This window comes from Chrysochloris asiatica, unplaced genomic scaffold (genome assembly GCF_000296735.1).
Source record: "Chrysochloris asiatica unplaced genomic scaffold, ChrAsi1.0 scaffold00106, whole genome shotgun sequence".
NCBI lineage: Eukaryota > Metazoa > Chordata > Mammalia > Afrosoricida > Chrysochloridae > Chrysochloris > Chrysochloris asiatica.
This window is the reverse complement of record NW_006408624.1, coordinates 9,208,892-9,226,832: the sequence shown is the minus strand read 5'-3', so window position 1 is coordinate 9,226,832 and position 17,941 is coordinate 9,208,892. Positions and strand designations below refer to the sequence as shown.

Sequence of the window (17,941 nt, the reverse complement as noted above, 5' to 3'; positions counted from 1 at the left end):
GTGATGTCCAACACCCAAATTTAAATGCATCAATTCTCCTACAGTCTACCTTATTCCTAGCCAAACTTTCACATGCCTAGGAGTTACTGAAAATACCATGGCTTGGGTCAGGTGCATCTATGTCCTGAAATTGACATCTTTGCTCTTGAAAACTTTAAAGAGGTCTTGAGCAGCAGATTTGCCTAATGAAATATGCTGTTTGGTTTTTGGACTAATGCTTCCATGAGTGTTGACTGTACAGCCAAGCAAAATGAAATCCTTGACAACTTCAATTTTTTTTCTCCAATTATTATGATGTTAGTTACTGCTCCAGTTGTGAGGATTTTTGTTTCTGTTTTACATTGAGGTGCCATCTGTACTGAAGGCTGTGATCTCTGATCTCATCAGTATTTTAAATGCTGTTCACTTTCAGCAAGAGAGGTTGTATCATATGCATATCATAGGTTGTTAATGAGTCTTTCGCCAATCCTGATGCCTCGCTGTTCTTATAACCAGTTTCTCCGATTACTTCCTCTGAATTATTGTTGTTAAATGCCTTCGACTAGTTTCCAACTCATAGTGACCCCGTATAGGGTTTCCAAGGAGCGGATAGTGAGTGTGTATCATCAGTCTTGTGGCTCAAGCAGACCTTGAGCTTTATCCCACAGCACCATACAGAGAGAATAAGTATAGTAAAAGAACACATACCTGGCACACAATTTTCTTGATTTTAAGCCATTCCATATCCCCTTGTTCTGTTCAAACAGCTGCCTCTCGTTCTATGTACAGGTTCCTCAGGAGCACAATAAAGTGTTTTGAAGTACCCATTCTTCACAATGTTAACCATAGCTTGTCATGATCCAAACAGCTGAAAGCCTTTGCATTGTCAATAAAGCACAGGTATACATCTTTGTGGTATTCTCTGATTTCAGCCACGATCCATCTACTGCCAGCAACATCCCTTGTTGCATGTCCTAGTCTGAATCCAGCTCAAAGCTCTGGCAGTTCCTTATCTATATACAGCTGCAGCCATTTTTTTATGAGCATCTTCAACAAAATTTTACTCGCGTGTGATATTGATGACATTTTCCTATGATTTTCACATTCCCTTGGGTCACTTCTCTTTGAAATAGGAACAAATATAGATCTCTTCTAATCGGTTGGCCAGGTAGCTGCCACCCCAATTCATGGCATAGATGAGTGAGTGCCTCCAGTGCTGCATCAGATTGTTAAAAGATTTCCATCTGTATTTCATCAATTCCTGGAACCTTGTTTTTTGCCAATGCCTTGCATGCAGCTTGGACTTCTTCTTTCAGTGCCATCAGTTCTTGATCATATACTACCTCTTGAAATGGTTAAACAAAGACTATTTCTTTTTGGTACAGTGACTCTGTGTATACCTTTCACCTTTTTTTTGATGCTTTCTGCATCATTCAATATTTTGCCCATGGAGTCCCTCAATATTGCCAAGTTAAGTCTTGAATTTTTTTCTTCAGTTCTCTCAGCTTGAGAAATGCTGAGTGTATTCATATCTTTTGATTTTCTAACTCCAGGTCTTTGCACATTTCAAAGTTAGTTATAATAGTTAACTTTGTCTTCTCCGAGCTGCCCTTTGAAATTTTCTGTACAGCTCTTTTACCTGTTTGCTTCTTCCACTCACTTTAGCATCTCCATGCTGGAGAGCAAGTTTCAAAGTCTTTCCTGATATCCATTTTGGTCTTTTCTTTTTCCCCTGTCTTTTTAATGCCCTTTAGCTTTCTTTCTGTATGATGTTCCTGATGTCATCCACCACTCTTCTGGCTTTCATTCATTAGAGGCTAAAGTATCAAATCTATTCTTGAGATGATCTCTAAATCCAGGTGGTATATGTTCAAGGCCGTATTTTGGTTCTCACGCACTTGTTTTAATTTTCTTCAGCTTTAGCCTGAACTTGCATATGAGCAATTGATGGTCTGTTCCATATCAGCCTCTGGCTTTGTTTTGAATGATGATATGGAACCATTTTCTACCATGTCTTCCCACAGATGCAGTCAATTTCATTTTTGTGTATTCCAGCTGGTGAGGTCCACATGTGTAAATTGCCTTTTATGTTGTTTAGGCAAGGTATTTGCAATAAATAGTACACTGGCCTTGCTAAATTCTATCATGCAATCTCCAGCATCATTTCTATGATGGCCCCATTTTCCAACTACTGGCCATTCCTCTTGGTTTCCAACCTTCGCATTCCAATAACCAGTAATTATCAATACATCTTGATTGCACATTTGATCAATTTCAGACTGAAGAAAGTTGGTAGAATTCTTTGATTTCATCGTCACTGGCTTTTAAATGGAAGAAAATGAAGTTACTTGCTCAAGGATGTATGGCTAGTGAATGACAATGCCAGGATTAAGCCTTTAAGCCTACATGTTCTGACTGATGCTCTCACTTCTCTGGACTTCTTAAAAAACATATTCCACCTATGTGCCCCAAGAAATCCTATCTAATTAAGAACCATTATGAGGTATCAGAACCCCAAGCCTCACTCTTCCCTTTCTGGCTTAACAGTAAGAACAGAGACAACAAGAAAAACCTTCATGAGCAGCAGGTCTACTTTAATATGGCTATTCAGGAAGAACCAAACAGAAGATTGCTGTTGTTGTTGTTAAGTGCTGTCAAGTCAGTTCCTACTCATAGCGACTCTGTATAGGGTTTCCAAGGAGTGGCTGGTGAGTTTAAACACTAGATTAGCAGCTGCCAATGAGTCAGACCATGTATGTATATTAGGGTTGCTGTGTGTCGCTAATATGTACAAAGCAAAGCAGAGGCAGACTACTTTAGGTTTAAATCCTTGGCCCACTACTTAATGGACATACGATGGGACCTCAGTGAATTTGTGGAAAAGTTCCATTATCTTTTAATTCAATTTTCCTTTGAACTTCTTGAAGTCCCCTCACACAACTGTGTATCAGTTTAAAAAAACCTCTCTGTGCCTTGTTAATTTGCTGTAAAACTCACGGGATTCGATGACAACACATTTAAAACACACATCAGTGTTCGGCACAGACCAAGTATCCAATAAATGTTTCCTATAAGCTTTTTATAAGGTTGAAATGGAAAGTCTGCAAAGACAAGCACCACTAAGCACATTTTTAATCTGATTTCCTTATGATCAGAGAGTCCAACAAACTACAATATGTACCATTTGGACAATGGGGCATAGCTATAATCCCCATTTAGGTGAATTGTCCACCTTACTACAGTCACAAACTGGCTATTTCATCTCTGCACAGTTATGAGGGTAAATCAGAAAGTATTGCTACTAGGGTTCCAGTTCATACATGTGTCAGTCTATTCCAAACAAAAAGTGTATAAACATGTCTCTGCAAACAGCAGATGCAAACAAGTTCTATAAATAATGTATTTCTCTTGGTTATGCTGGGGTGCCTTTTAAAAAAATCAAATTAAAACAGTAGCTTCCGAAGGGATTTGCTAGGTCAATTCTATTCAAGGTACAGAGGCAAGGTCAGAAGATTGTGGTGACCATTTTTAGGAATTCCAAAGGAATAATTCTGATGATTTTCTTCAAGGACACAGGATGATCAGAGGGGCTTAATAGGAGGAAAACGGAAAACTGCACCGATGAGAAAAATGCCAGGAACTTACTTTCATCAGGGCAGTGCACCTGCTCATGCTTTGAGGGTAATAAGGGCTGTCCTAGAAGAATTACATTGGAAAATCTTACCCTATCTATGGTACAGCCCTGATCTTGCCTCTTTAGACATTTTTTTGTTCCTCAAAGTCAAAGATGCCACTTTGATCTTGGTGTGGCACTGTGGGTTAATGCGCCAGACTGCAAAGCCGTTTGAACTGTAAAGTCAGAGGTTCAAGCTCACCAGCTGCTCCTTGGAAAACCTGTAAGGGGCACTATGGGTCAGAACAGACTGGACAGCACTTCACAACAACAACAACAACAACAACAACAACAACAAAGCTAAGGGCACAGAATTCTTTGGGAAAGTGTTAGAGCGAAAAGTAAATACTACTTTCAGAAATGTACAAACCTAGATGGGGGATATATATGTCAAGAAACAACAGATTCACATTTTGATAACTTGGTTTAATAAAGGTTTCTATGATTTTATAGCAATATTTATTCATTTACTCTTGTATTTCCCAAAATAAAAACAAGTAGCATTCTGTGTCTCTACACAATCTCTGACTAGAGAATCCTCTCAGATTCAAGTGATGAATAAATCTCAGGGTTCCGGGTCCATTGCTTCCTGCTGGAAAGCTGGTTACCCAAAATCCCAGAATACAGTTTGTAAGCATTTGAAAAAACAAGGTAAACCTGCACCTATAAATGCAGTAGCTCAAAAGAGGAAATAAATCCCTACTCCCAAGAATTACTCCCATGCCCTCTGCACAAAGCAAATAGGGATGGGCAACTTGAACATTGGCTACCCAAAATGCGGGGAGGGATACAAAATGGGGGGAGGGATAAGAAGTGACTGGCTTATAAGCTTTCAAGAGGGAACCTAGATCTACAGGGCAGGGAGGATGGTAGAGTCTCTAGTGAGTGGTACCCAACCTGTCTAGGAAAGGCTGATTGAAAAAAATATGCAGATGGGTCTCTTGTGATGCAATGGTAAAAAATTGTTATCAGAACTGATTGTGAGGACTGGAAATGAAAAGGTGGATATTTTATAGCAAGGAGGGGAGTGATTAACTTTTCAGTCTAGGAGCGGAGAGCCCTGGGACCATCACTGGAGAAGAGCGGAGATCGAGACCCCCACCCAGAGAAACAGTGAGACCTGAGATGGAGACAGAGAGGATGACATGAAGAGATGGAGTGGCTGAGGACATGAGATCCAGAGAGGGAGAGGGGCTGTGTGCTAAGAACCGTGGGGGTAAGAGAGGCTTACAGGGTATACCCTTTGGTTGGGTGATGATGCATGGATGGTATGGTAACTATGGCAATGAAACGCTGTATGATAGAATGAATGTAAGGCTGTTCCCCCATGTAAACTATGACACACACACACACACAAAAAAAAAAGTTCTGGCAAAAAAACAAAACAAAACAAACAAGGTAATTGGGTAGAAATACAAGGCTACTATAAGCCAGAAAAGAATCATAAATTCCTGGAAACATTATTTGGCCATTGGGAATATCTTGAATATAAGTGCATCTTAAATTTAGCAAAGAATCTAACGGTAACTTCTCTCAATGGGGAGATATGATCTGGAGATTTTCAGCCAGCTGAATTAACTATTAACCTTGGTTGGTGCTGTGGTTTAATATGCTGGACTGCAAAGTCAGTTTGAGGTTGGCAGATCTAGCTCACCAGTCGTTCCTTGGAAACCTTATACAGGGTCGCTATGGGTTGGAACCGACTTGATGGCACTTAACAACAACAACAACAAAGCATTAGCCCATGACTTAAGCAGCCTACACAGTAATCTGCATGTATTACAAGTCTATACTTAGTTCACCTTGGTCCACATTTTAATAAACATACAGATAGCCTAAGTATCTATTTGCATAGTGAAATAAAGTTAAGATTAAAACATGAATCAAAATAAAAACACCTAACCAAAAAATTTTAACCTACAAAGTATGAAAGGAACGTCTCAACTTTGATGTTCTGTTTATAACTCATGTAACAGAAATTAAAAATCCTAGTAACCAAGAGGGAGCTGTACCTTTGCATTCATTTATTCATACAACAAATTTAAGTATTGTACAATTCACAACAAAAAGTTTAAAAAACCAAATGACAAGCATCAAATATATACTATGTAGCCAAGTACTCTTCTAGAATCTAGAAAATAATAGTGAACAAACCTCTCTATCTCTGTCCTTAGAGAGTTAGTAATTTAATGGGTGGAAATAGCAATAAGATATTAATGGAAGTACTAGTATGTGCTATGAAGATAATAAAGCTAGGAATGATAGGGGGGCAATGCTAAGATGAGTTTGCTAAGATGAGAGAGCAAATAATCACTAAAGAAAAACAAAGGCGAACAGGGAGATTGTTGCTGTTGTTAAGTGCCAGTGTGTGGATTCTCGCTCACAGTGACTCTGTATAGGGTTTCTGAGGTGTGGCAGGTGAGTTTGAACCACTGACCTTGTGGTTAAAAGTCCAGTGCTTCTCTTACAGCACCATATTAGGACTCCATTAGTATATAAGATAAATAATATCCCAACTGGTATATGTGGGGATGGAAATTCCAGACCAAAGGCACAGCAAGAACAAAGGTCTAAACCAGGAGCATGCTTGACTTGTTCAAAGAATAAAGACAAAGTGGCATGAGAGCTGTGAGTATTAAGTTATGCGAGACAAGTGTCTGAATGAGATGGAAAGCTATCATATGGCTTTGAGCTGACTTCAATTTTAAAGGGATCACTGTGTCCATGTGTGGGGACAGTAAAATGTAGAGTACGAGGAAAAACAACAGTTTGAAGGCTACCAGATTATTTTTATAACCCCAATGCCTAACACAGCATTTAATATATAAAACCTCAGGTACATACCACCTTGTTGTTTTTAAGTGCCACCGAGGTGGTTCTGATCCAGTCTTCCTCTTTCTCCCATGGAGTGGCTGGTGTTCTCAAACTACTGACCTTGTAGCTCCCAGTCCACCTTGCTCCCCATAAACTAGCTAGGATTTTACTTATTATCCAATGTATTTAATGGAGTTGTGATGTGCTACTTAATATAGGATAAGCACTGGGCTGCTAACTGCAAGGTCAGTGGTTCCAACCTACCAACTGCTTCTTGGAAACTCAGTGAGTCAGGACAAACTCAATAAAACTTAACAACAATGCATATTTAATATTTCAATGAATATATCAAATTCAGGTTTGAATCCCGATTTAACTATATAAGTTGATAACCTTGAACATATTAATCTGAGCCTCACTATTTTCATCAGTAAAATGAGGCTATGTAAGAGCTTTTATGGGAATCCTGGTATGGGACACTGGGCTGTTAACCATTAAGGTGGGTGGTTCAAATCCACCAGCCATTCCTTGGAAACCCATATAGGGTGGCTGTGAGTCAGAACTGACTTGAAGGCACTTAGCAACAAAAAGTTTTTGTGAAGAACCATGTGACAATGTATAAAAGGCATGTAGCACAGTGCCTAGCATATAGTCAGGGCTCAGAAAAATGGAAGTTAGTTATTCATGGGAAATACTAAGGGACTTCAAAAAGTTCATGGAAAATTTCATTATTTTTAATTCCATTTTTCTACAAACTTTTTAAGTCCCACAAATAGTTGAAGGGCAAGTAACTTCATTCAAAAGAAAGATTATAGAAACAAACAAAATCCTAATATCAGAAGCTTCATTTTGGACATGTTAACTTTGAGATGCTATAGCTATCAAGAAGAGATGCTGATAAGTTGGTTGGATATATGAGTCTAGAGTTCAGAGGAGAGGTCTGGATTAGAGACAAAACTTCTGGAATTTAAATCATAAAAGTATTTAATGTTAAGTGAAATCTCCAGGCAAGCAAGTATAGATATAAAAAGTACAGAGTCCTAGAATACTGCAACGTTTACTCATCTGAGAGATAAGGAGAGAGAGTAAAGCAGAACTGAGAAGAAAGAACCTGTGAGGTAGACAGAAAACCAAGAGTGTGGTACCCTAGAACCTAAGTGAAAAATGTTTAACAAGGAGACAAAGCTGAAAAGTTAGGCTGAGTCAGATTAAAACAGACATCAGATTTAGTGATAAGGTTAGAATTCAATGAAAATAAAAATAAACAGTAAATTTAGATGATTCATTCAAAAAATTATGCTGAAAAGGCCAGGAGGGAAATAGGAAGAGCCAGAAGGGGAGAAAACAATAGTACACATGCTAATTGAATGGTGTTAGACTAGAGATGGATGACACAGTAGAGAGGTGTCAAGAGCAGATGGGGGCCAATAAAGAAGCAAAGGGGTTGGCTTCAGCTAGAATAGTTTAGACCTAGTAACAGGGAGAAGGTTTAAGTGCTAAGTGCAGGTGAATAGATGTTTTGGAGGAAAGTTATGGAATCTCATCTTACTGTCAAAATTTCCTGAGAAACAGGAAGCAAGCTCATATGCAGACAGTTAAGGATGGTGCAGAAAAGTAGTATAAATTTGAAGAGAAAGGGAAAAGTATGAAATAGTCACGTAAGAGCTTGAATGGACTAAAGAAATACAAGGGGGTGTCAAAAAGTTAGTAGAAAAATTCCAGTCTTTTAATTCCATCTTTCCACAAACTTTTTCAAGCCCCTTTGTCTCTGGGTTAGGAACAGATCCACTCCTAAACTGAATTTGTAGGTAAGTTGGAATAGGTGCATAACAGTCCTTATTTAGCCTTTAGTGCAAGAAAAGGTCCAAAGCCTTTTCAATTATTTAAAAGATTCCTGAACACTGTGGTGAACAATTTGTTGCAAGTAGGGGTTAGTTCAATCGCTTCAAAATGTGGGTAAATTTACATAACATGAAAGGGCAAGTGTGAGTTGAAAAACAGATATTCTTAACCAGGGGGCTGCCTACAGTATGACTGGTTGAAAGGGATATCAGTTGGCAGGCTTTCTCCACCAATGTTTGGCCCCACAGATACAGGTAAAGATAGATAAAGAATAGGTGGGAGATAAAGGGAAAACCAGAACATGGTTAGTCAAACAAATACAATGAAGGGAAATAAAGAATTTGGGTGATAATACTTACTAACTATGGAAAAGCAAAACAGGAGGGAAGTGAGTACATAAGGGACTATAAAAAGGTCACAGGATCAACAGATTGTTGGTCCTGGTGGCGTTGGGATATTAAAAGGCAGTATAACACGGGAAATTATATTTTGAGAGTAGTATGTTAACTACTGAAATTGTCATAAAAGTTTAACAATTACTACAGTATAAAGCCAAGGTGCTCTGGTAGCATAGTGGTTACAAATCGGGCTGCTAACCTCATGGTCGGCAATTCAAAACTACCAGCCGTTCTGTGGGAGAAAGATGAGGATTTCTGCTCCCGTAAAGATTTACAGCCTCGGAAACCCTGTACAGGGTCACTACAAGTCGGAACCAACTCCACGGTACTTACCACCACCACCACCAACAGTATAAAACCAGATCCTTGGGATTCCTACATTTAATGAGAAGGCTCAGTGCAGAAGCAAAATGAGAATCTATGTGTCAGCGTTGAATGACAGGAGAGAGAATTTAAGACAGATGATGGAAAATAGTGTGAGAATTCCTAAAAGATTTCTACATATCAAAAACTACTAGAGGAAAAAAAAACTACTAGAGGAAACTAATTCCAACTTTTCTAAGGAAAACAATAATTCAAGAGTTTTTTGTTTTTGTTTTTAAATACAGATGCAATCTGAGAAATTAGTTTAAAAAAAAAAAAAAAAAAAAAGACTCAATCACTTCATTATTTTCCAAGATCACTGTTCAATATGCATGCAGGGGTTCTAGAGACCTACGTTTCTCAGCTTGCAGAGTTGAGTGTATAAAGTAACATGCTAAAGTGCCATTCTCTTAGTTTATCTATTAAAGCCATTATTAATAATTTCTGCACTTCAAAAACAGTCTTCATATTTAAATATTTTGAAACAAACCATCAACCAAACATGTATACATATTCTTTAATTACCTTTTAAATCTACTTATAAACATAACTTTAACACAATCTGTTGAACAGTTATACATAAGATTAGAATGATACTTTTCAATAGCCTGAAAAACCAGAGCAAAAAACAGCTATCAAAATCTCATACTTGAACTCATACTTAATTTTTAGCAAATGCAAAGGACAACAACAATTATTTTCTCTACTCACCTCCTTAATAGCATCTTCATTAGGAAGCATGGAACATAAACATGTGATATAGGCTTGCTGGAAAGATGAAATATTTGAAATTTCTTTAGATTCTGCACATAGTTTTGATAAAGCAGCAGCCTGGGGTATGCAGTTGGATTTCAACAAATGTTCTATTCGCATTTGCAGAAAGGAAGGTCCTTCTTGTGCAATCAACTTATTGACTAGAAAAATGGGAACATAAAAAAATTTTGATAGCATGTCATGTAACATATCAGGCTAAGATAAAAGTTTAATATCTTGGTTTTATTTTGCACTAGTTTGTTCTGGTTTTAATTGATAAAACTGGAAAGTTTACTCAGACCTCAATACTCATCTAGTAGAACAAAGATCATAATTAATTTCACTAGACATTTTCACATTAACAGTTTTATTTAGAACATAAGACTTTTTAATAAACCTAGTAACATTTTATTAAAATTCTTTGACCACCTTCTCTCTCATGTTCGGATAGTAAGGAATAGTGAAATGAACCATAAGCATAAGTGCAGAAAAAGCAGCAGTAACCTTGATGATAGTAACAACTACCATGTGAACACTCTTAAGAGGTACTAAGCTTCATAATACTTTTATATACCTCTCAGTACTTCTTCACACCACCACCAAGGCAAGTATAATCATCCCCAGTTTAAGGTTAGGGAAATTAATATGCAGAAAAATTAGGTAACTTGCCAAGGATTCCAAAGCCAGTGGTATTCTTTCCGCTAAACCAGGCATTTCTCAAAGTGTTTTCCACCGACCAAAAGACCTGAGAGATAGTCCTAGAAAAAAAAAAGGATTCCTTGGTCAAATCTCTGAACAGTCCTGCAATAAAGAAAACTGTTCACTCAGTTAACTCAATGGTTCCCAAGTAAATTTGACCAGAGAACCCTTTGACCCATGTTAATGCCCTATAAAATGTATGTTCCTGGTCAGTACACACTTTGAGAAATGCTTCCCTGAACAGTAGTGAAGATTAAGCACCTGAGCACTTATTGTGTAGAAGTCAATTTTCTAACAGTAGATATATAATAGGTATATAATATCAATTATTTGCATAGTAGCTCTTAAATAGTAGAGGTGGGAATATTACATGTCAAGCCAAGTGGTGAGTGAACAAACAGCTCTAGGTGGCTAATTATCTAAAATCGTGTTTCTCAAGCATTAAAGTGCCTTATGAAATCACCTGGGGATCTTATTAAAATGCAGATTCTTATTCAGTAGTTTGGGATGGGACCTGAGGTTTTGCTGTTCTAACAAGCATCCATGGAAGCAGCAGTCAACAAATCAAACGCTGTACTGCATTGGGCAAATCTGCAAAAGACTTCCTTAAAGTGTTAAAAACAACCATTTGTGATCAAAAGGGCAGCATTTGAACAGGGATGAAGTTCAAACAGTAGGAAGGGATTGTAAAGAAAGACTAATGGAAAGGGCCACACAACGAATCAATGGGGTGAGAGCTGTTACATTGTGGGGAGTGCAATCAACTGCATGAAACACAATGCATATGAGGTATTGAAAGGAAAGCGGATTTGCTCTGCAAACTTTCACCCAAACCAAAATAAAAAGCTAAAAAACAAGTGCTAAAAAGCAAAGATGTCACTTTGAAAACCAAGATGTGCTTGACACAAACCACGGTATTTTCAATCATCTGATATGCTTGCATAAGTTGGACAATGAATAAGGAAAAGCTAAGAAGAATGGTGTTGTGATAATTAAGATATGGTTATCCCCATGGTGACATCTAATACAGTACAGTTAACAATGATGATTTTCTATGAGCAGCTAATCAATTGAAAGGCTGCTTCCAATGTAATGGACACTCAGGCAAATATTGATCACTTTCTGCTGGGTCTGGATCTTACATCTGGCTCATCTTCCAACCTCCAGTTCTTTGGACATAAGCCAGTGGACTCCTTTATTATCTGCTTGCTGGACATATCTGCCAATCTTGGGTTCATCTGGCCTGAACTTTGGGACTCTCCCACCTCTAAAACTGGGAGCCATTTCCTTCATATAAACTTCTCTTTACATATATACATATATATGTTTCACTCGTTTTGCTTTTCTAGAAAACTCAGCTTAAGACATATATTTGAATTATGGTGCTGGTGAAGAATATTAAATATACCATGGACTGCCACAGAAGAACAAATCTGTCTTGGAAGAAGCACAGCCAGAATGTTCCTTAGAAGCAAGGATGGCAAGACTCATATCAAGTACTTCTCACATGTTATAAGGAGGGACCAGTCCCTGGAAAAGGACATCAGTGAAAAACAGGAAGAACCTCAATGAAATGGAATGACACAGTGGCTGCAACAATGGACTCAAACATAGTAGCAATTGTGAGGATGGCACAAGACCAGGCAGTGTTTCATTCCTGTATATGGGGTTGCTCTGAGTTGGAACAAACCTGATGGCACCTAACAAAACAAGCTTCCAGGTGATGCCCATGATGTTAGGCCTACAGGCCACAAATGAAGTGACAAAGATCAACAGTACAGTTAAGTGACTGGCCCAATCTTAACTACGGGTCACAATCAACTGTAGAATTTACAAAAAATCATTTATCATTTAAAAAAAATAATAGATCACATTATAAAAACACACAAGTCAAAAGGCACACAAAAAGTGAAGTCTCTCTTCTATCTCTAGTTCATCTTCCCCAGAAAAAAACTGCTTCCAATTTCTTGTTGATTCTTTGAGAAATACTCTTAAGTACAGACTTTTGTATTCAATTAATCTAATACAAAGGTCACTGTATATTATGTCAATATATATACATCATTATGACTTAGAGCCAACTCAATGTCACTAACAACAAAGGTCACGGTATGATGAACATATATATTCAAAGCTAACTCATTTTTTAAAAACAACTTAATAGTATTCTACTACATGTAAAGGAGCTCTGATAGCGTAGTGGTTACGAATTGGGCTGCGAACCACAAGGTCCGCAGTTCGAAACTACCAGCTGCTCCGCGGGAAAAAGATGAGGCTTTCTGCTACTGTAAAAATTTACAGCCTCATCAAAAACAGGGGCATGGAGAGGGGGAGCAGCTGAGGACTCTAGATTCATGGACTAAGAAGAGAAGGATTAAGAGCTGGTGGCCAGGAGCAGAATTGCAGAATGTGCCGTTTGGAGATGTAAATTATTACATATGCCTGCATGGGTTTTTTTGTTTGTTTTTAAAAAAACCTAAAGTGGACAGAGAGAAATACTGTTAATTGTTGGTACATGGAAGGGATTATAATCAATGTAAATTGATTTGTTGAATGTAAAACTGATGATATGCCCTGTAAACTTTCACTCAATCCACAATAAAAACATTAAAAAAAAGAAAAGTACAAATGAGCTATAAAAGTATCCATTTGAACACAGAAGGGCAGCATTTACCCAAGGGCATGCTTAGTTAGGAGAGGGTTGGGGAGGAGGAGGAATGGAAACAAAGAAACACAGGGAGGAACTTGGAAAGGCCTCTTACACTGGGGGGATTCCAATCATTGAGATGAAACAAAATGTATATAAATTGTCAAATGTGAAACTGATGGTTTGCTCTGTAAGCCTTCACCCAGTTCATAATAAAAAGTGGAAAAAAGTAAAAATATAAAAAAAGATATTTGCAATGAAAAAAAAAAAAAATTTACAGCATCAGAAACCCTGTGCAGGGTCACTATGAGTCGGAACCGACTCCACGGCACATAACCACCACGATGTGTAAGCTATCATTAATTTTAGCCTGTCCCCTACTGATAAACTTGCAAGTTGTTTCCAATCTGGCAACCATCAATGTTTCAATTTATAGTCCTCTTTACAGGATAAAAGAAGCTCTGGTAGCATAGTGGGTTCGACTTGGGCTGCTAAACTCAAGGTCAGGAGTTCGAAGCTATCAATCATTCCCCAGAAGAAAGATGAGGCATTTTGCTCCTGTGAAGTTTTACAGCCTCGGAAACCCTATGCAGGGTCACTATGAGTTGGAAACTATTCCACGGCACACCACCACTACCACCACCATACAGGATAAAGGGAGTCCTGGTATGGCATTGTGGACCACAAAGTCAGTGGCTCAAACTCACCAGCTGCTCCTTGGAAACCTTATACAGGGTTGCTATGAGTCAGAACCAACTCGACAGCACTTAACAACACATAGGATAAAGAATCCTGTTGTGGGCTATAGAGTAAGCATTGCACTGCTAACCACAAGGCTGGTGGTTCAAACTTACCAGCTCTTCCTTGGAAACCCTGTAAAGGGTTGCTATGAGTTGGGACCAACTTGACAGCACTTAACAACAACACCGTGAATTCCTAAAGGTGGAACTGCTCAATTAAAGGCTTTGATTATTTGTACTACTGATACTGCCAAAATGCTCTCCAAAGATTACACCAATGTATAATCCCACCAGCAATGTATAAAGGTTCCCATTCCTATGGCATTTCTGGGTCAAAAAGCATAGATGAAAATACATCATCTTCACTTAGACTTTTCCATTTTACTCCAATCATTAAATTCCACAAAATGAACTCACAATCAGTACGCTCCCTCAACAGCTTCTCATCCTTTACTTCTATTTTTAGAAATGGTATTCTCTTAATCACACAGAAATAAGAGGGATTACATTTGCTCTATCTTGACACTTTCTGTTCTCAAAGGAAACTCAATTACGCTCTAGCAATTCTTTTTTAAAACTCTCTCCAATTCAACTCCTCCATATTCCTGCCACATTATCCACACTTGTATGCTGCTCTGCTAACATAAGAAGAGTCTGCCTATTTATCTACTCTACCAGAGAGTAAGAGTTCTGGTACAGCACTACTAGATAAGCACTGGACCACAGGTTGGCTTGAACTGTATGGTCAGTGGTTCAAACTTACCAGCCACTCCTTGGAAACCCTATACAGGGTCGCTATGAGTTGGCATTGAATCAATACCACTTAACAACAACGGCCAGACTACAAGCAATTTCACAAATCCCACAGGAGGCAACACATCTGAAAACAAGCACATTATCTTCATATACCCTTCTTCTCAACTCTTCCAAAGCATTTCCTTCTCTTACCACACTTAATTTTCTCTTCAAGGATTGTTTGTTTTTGTTAAGCACCTTTGAGTCAATCTGACCCAAAGCTAGGAGCAGCTGGTGAACTTGAACCACTGACTTTGTGGTTCAAACCGACTTTGCAGTCCAGCGCATTAACCCACAGTGCCACACCAGGGCACCTTAAGGACTGTACTAAGAGGTTATAATGTATAAAGTGAAGAGTCACATTTTAGAATCATAGATCTGATGTTGAATCTTGGCTCTGACACATACTAGTTTAAGATACCTTGGCATGTAAATTGACCTCTCTGAGTCTGTTTCTTCACTTCACAGGGATAAAAGAATTATAAATGAAACACCAGTAATGCAGAGACAACACTTTCCCTATGGCACTGCTGTCAGTAATATATGAGCAAACACCATGCTGTGTTCAATTTTACATTCCCTATAGTAAGAAGCTCTGGTAGCGTATTGGTTACGAATTGGGTTGTGAACTGCAAGGTCAGCAGTTCAAAATGACCAGCTGTTCCATGGGAGAAAGATGAGGCTTTCTGCTCCCGTAAAGATTTACAGCCTCGGAAACCCTGTACAGGGTCGCTATGAGTCGGAACCGACTCCACGGCATATAACAACAACAACAACAAATAGTAAGCATAGGGCTCCTGGTATGACACTGTATGATCAGACTAGCATGTGAAACACAGGTTGGCAGTTCAAACCCACCAGCTGCACCCTGGAAACCCTATACAGGGTAGCTATAAGTCAGAAGCAACTAGATGAGACTTAGTAACATAGTCAATACAAGGAGCCCTGGTAGCACCGTGGATTATGAATTGGGTCGCTAACAGAAAGGTCATCAGCTTGAACTACCAGGCCCTCCATAGGAAAAAGATGAGACTTTCTACTCCTGTCTTTACAGCCCTGTACAGGGTCGATATGAGTCAGAATTAGCTCGACAACACATCACCACCACCACAACAAACACAATGCCTTATATTCAGTAAAACATGCAAAACAGGAACTTATGTAAGGTAGAAACCTATCTGAGAAGGAAAACTCAAAAGTACTTCCCAGGAAAATTAAGTCTAGAAAAATGCAAAGACAGCAGCATCCTGTCAAAGATGGAAAATTTTCAAAACACAGAAACACAAGGCAGTGCTATTGAGTTTGTGATCTCACATATTTCACTGTATTACAAATATTTAATAAAATCATGTATTTAGAAATTGAATAGCCATAAAAAACTTAGAATATGTCCTTACTTAGACTAAGATTCTGACTACAATTTTAGCTAAGTGGCTTTGAGCAACTGTAAACTCTTCTGTTTTAGGAATTAAGTAATGAATGTGCAAAAGACTAGTACAGTGTCCATCACATAGTAGACACTCTATAATCATAGCTATTACTTCTGTGAAGGAGGAGACTGGTGGAACAATGGCTAAGTGCAAATAAGAGTTTAAGAGTAATATGGAATATAGAGACCTGTATGTGTAAAGAAAAGATTACATCCTAGGAAGCCCTCTGGTACAGTCCTGCTCTGTCACAGAGGTTCACTATAAAGTTGGAACACACAAAAGCTGCTGTGAGGGAAAACTATTCGTCAAAATATACCAGCGCACCATGATCAACTGGCATAACACAGTCCACAAAGACAATGTTCTACATCCTACTTTGATGAGTAGCATCTGAGATCTTAAAAGCTCATGAGCAACTGTCTAAGGTGCAGCTATTGTTCTATGTCTAGAAGAAAGAAGAGTTCCAAAAGACTAACGGAACATATGAACATCAGTCTCCACGATTCTGAAACCAGAAGAACTAGATGCTACCAGCTACCAGTAACAAATGCTTAAAAAGAGATTGCTTTAGAAAGTCGCAGATAAGAGTGGGAAAAAATGTGGAACAAAATTCAAAATTATCTTAAAACAAAAACCTTGGCTTACTGGTCAGAAAGAGACTTGAGGAACCTGAGACTATGGCCCTTGACCATCCTTCAGGTCTAGAAAGGAACTCACTTTCATGGCCCAATTTTCAGCTAGGCAGCAGACAGGTATATAGGGAAGGACAATAACACTATTAAGGTAGGTTCACCATGGAATGATCAATCATTCAAAATCAAAATTGCAATATTTACCTAAGGACAAAGTTGAGACGGGATGGGAAGAGTATGATTTGTTAAATACAAAACTGAGATAGTCTTGTCTAGAATCCTTCACCCAATTCACAATCCTCAAAAAAAAAAAAAAAAAAAAGGATATTACACTAGCATATTTTAACTTGTTGATTTATCAACTTTTACACAGCTCAATCTTGCATTTTTAAAACCATTTTATGTTAAAATAATACTTTAAAAAGCTATGACATGTAAATAGTGACATATGCTCAACCTTGGAACAACAGGGTTCTGTGATACAGGGATTGAGGCATAGCCTGAAGAGGGGATATAATGTTATATGCTTGACTGACTTATGAATATTGGTTTCCCTTGTCTACTATTGTAAAATAGACACTTTAGTGGGATAGAAAAGGAATGGTGGGAAACATCAATACAGAAAGCTTGTAAGCCCATCTTCAGCCTATAACTGATTGGAATATCCAAAAGGGGTTCTAGAACTTGCCCAGTGAAAGAAGCTTCTTGTGAGCCTTTGCAGTGTACAGAACTTTCTGGGGTGGCACATTCCCACTAGAAAGGACAAGCAGACCAGCCTGGAACAGCTAGAGCAACAGAAGATACATCTTCAAAGAAAGGTCAACAAGAAAAATCCAAAACAAAAATGGCAGTATGATTGGCTACTACAAGAACAAGCAAGTTGTTCGCCGGGGAGCCATCAAAGCACGCAATCAAGTCCCTTCAGGACAAATCCCAAGACTGAAACTCAAAGGGAACACATGATAAGGCATGTAAGCTTGCTGGCGACAATGTTGGTCTACCAGTGAGTAGAAGAGGGGGTAAGGCAGCAATGAAGAAATGGACTGAGTTCAACCATGATCCATAGACTCCCATTGACCTGGAGATGAGAGAGAGAAGAGGAAGGGCTGGTTGGTCCAATGTATGGTAAGACCTGGGGACTCCTGAGCCCACGGACAAGGTCATAGCCATGGAGAA

General features: G+C 38.6%; 1 protein-coding gene across 1 annotated transcript in view; it reads right to left on the bottom strand.

Moving 5' to 3' along the window:
* The window catches only part of RLF (rearranged L-myc fusion), a 142,816-nt gene that overhangs the window by 51,058 nt on the left and 73,817 nt on the right, over positions 1 to 17,941 (bottom strand). The window contains exon 5 of the mRNA XM_006867585.1: positions 9,781 to 9,983. Coding sequence (XP_006867647.1) covers positions 9,781 to 9,983 — 203 coding nt within the window. The remainder of the gene's footprint in view (positions 1 to 9,780; positions 9,984 to 17,941) is intronic.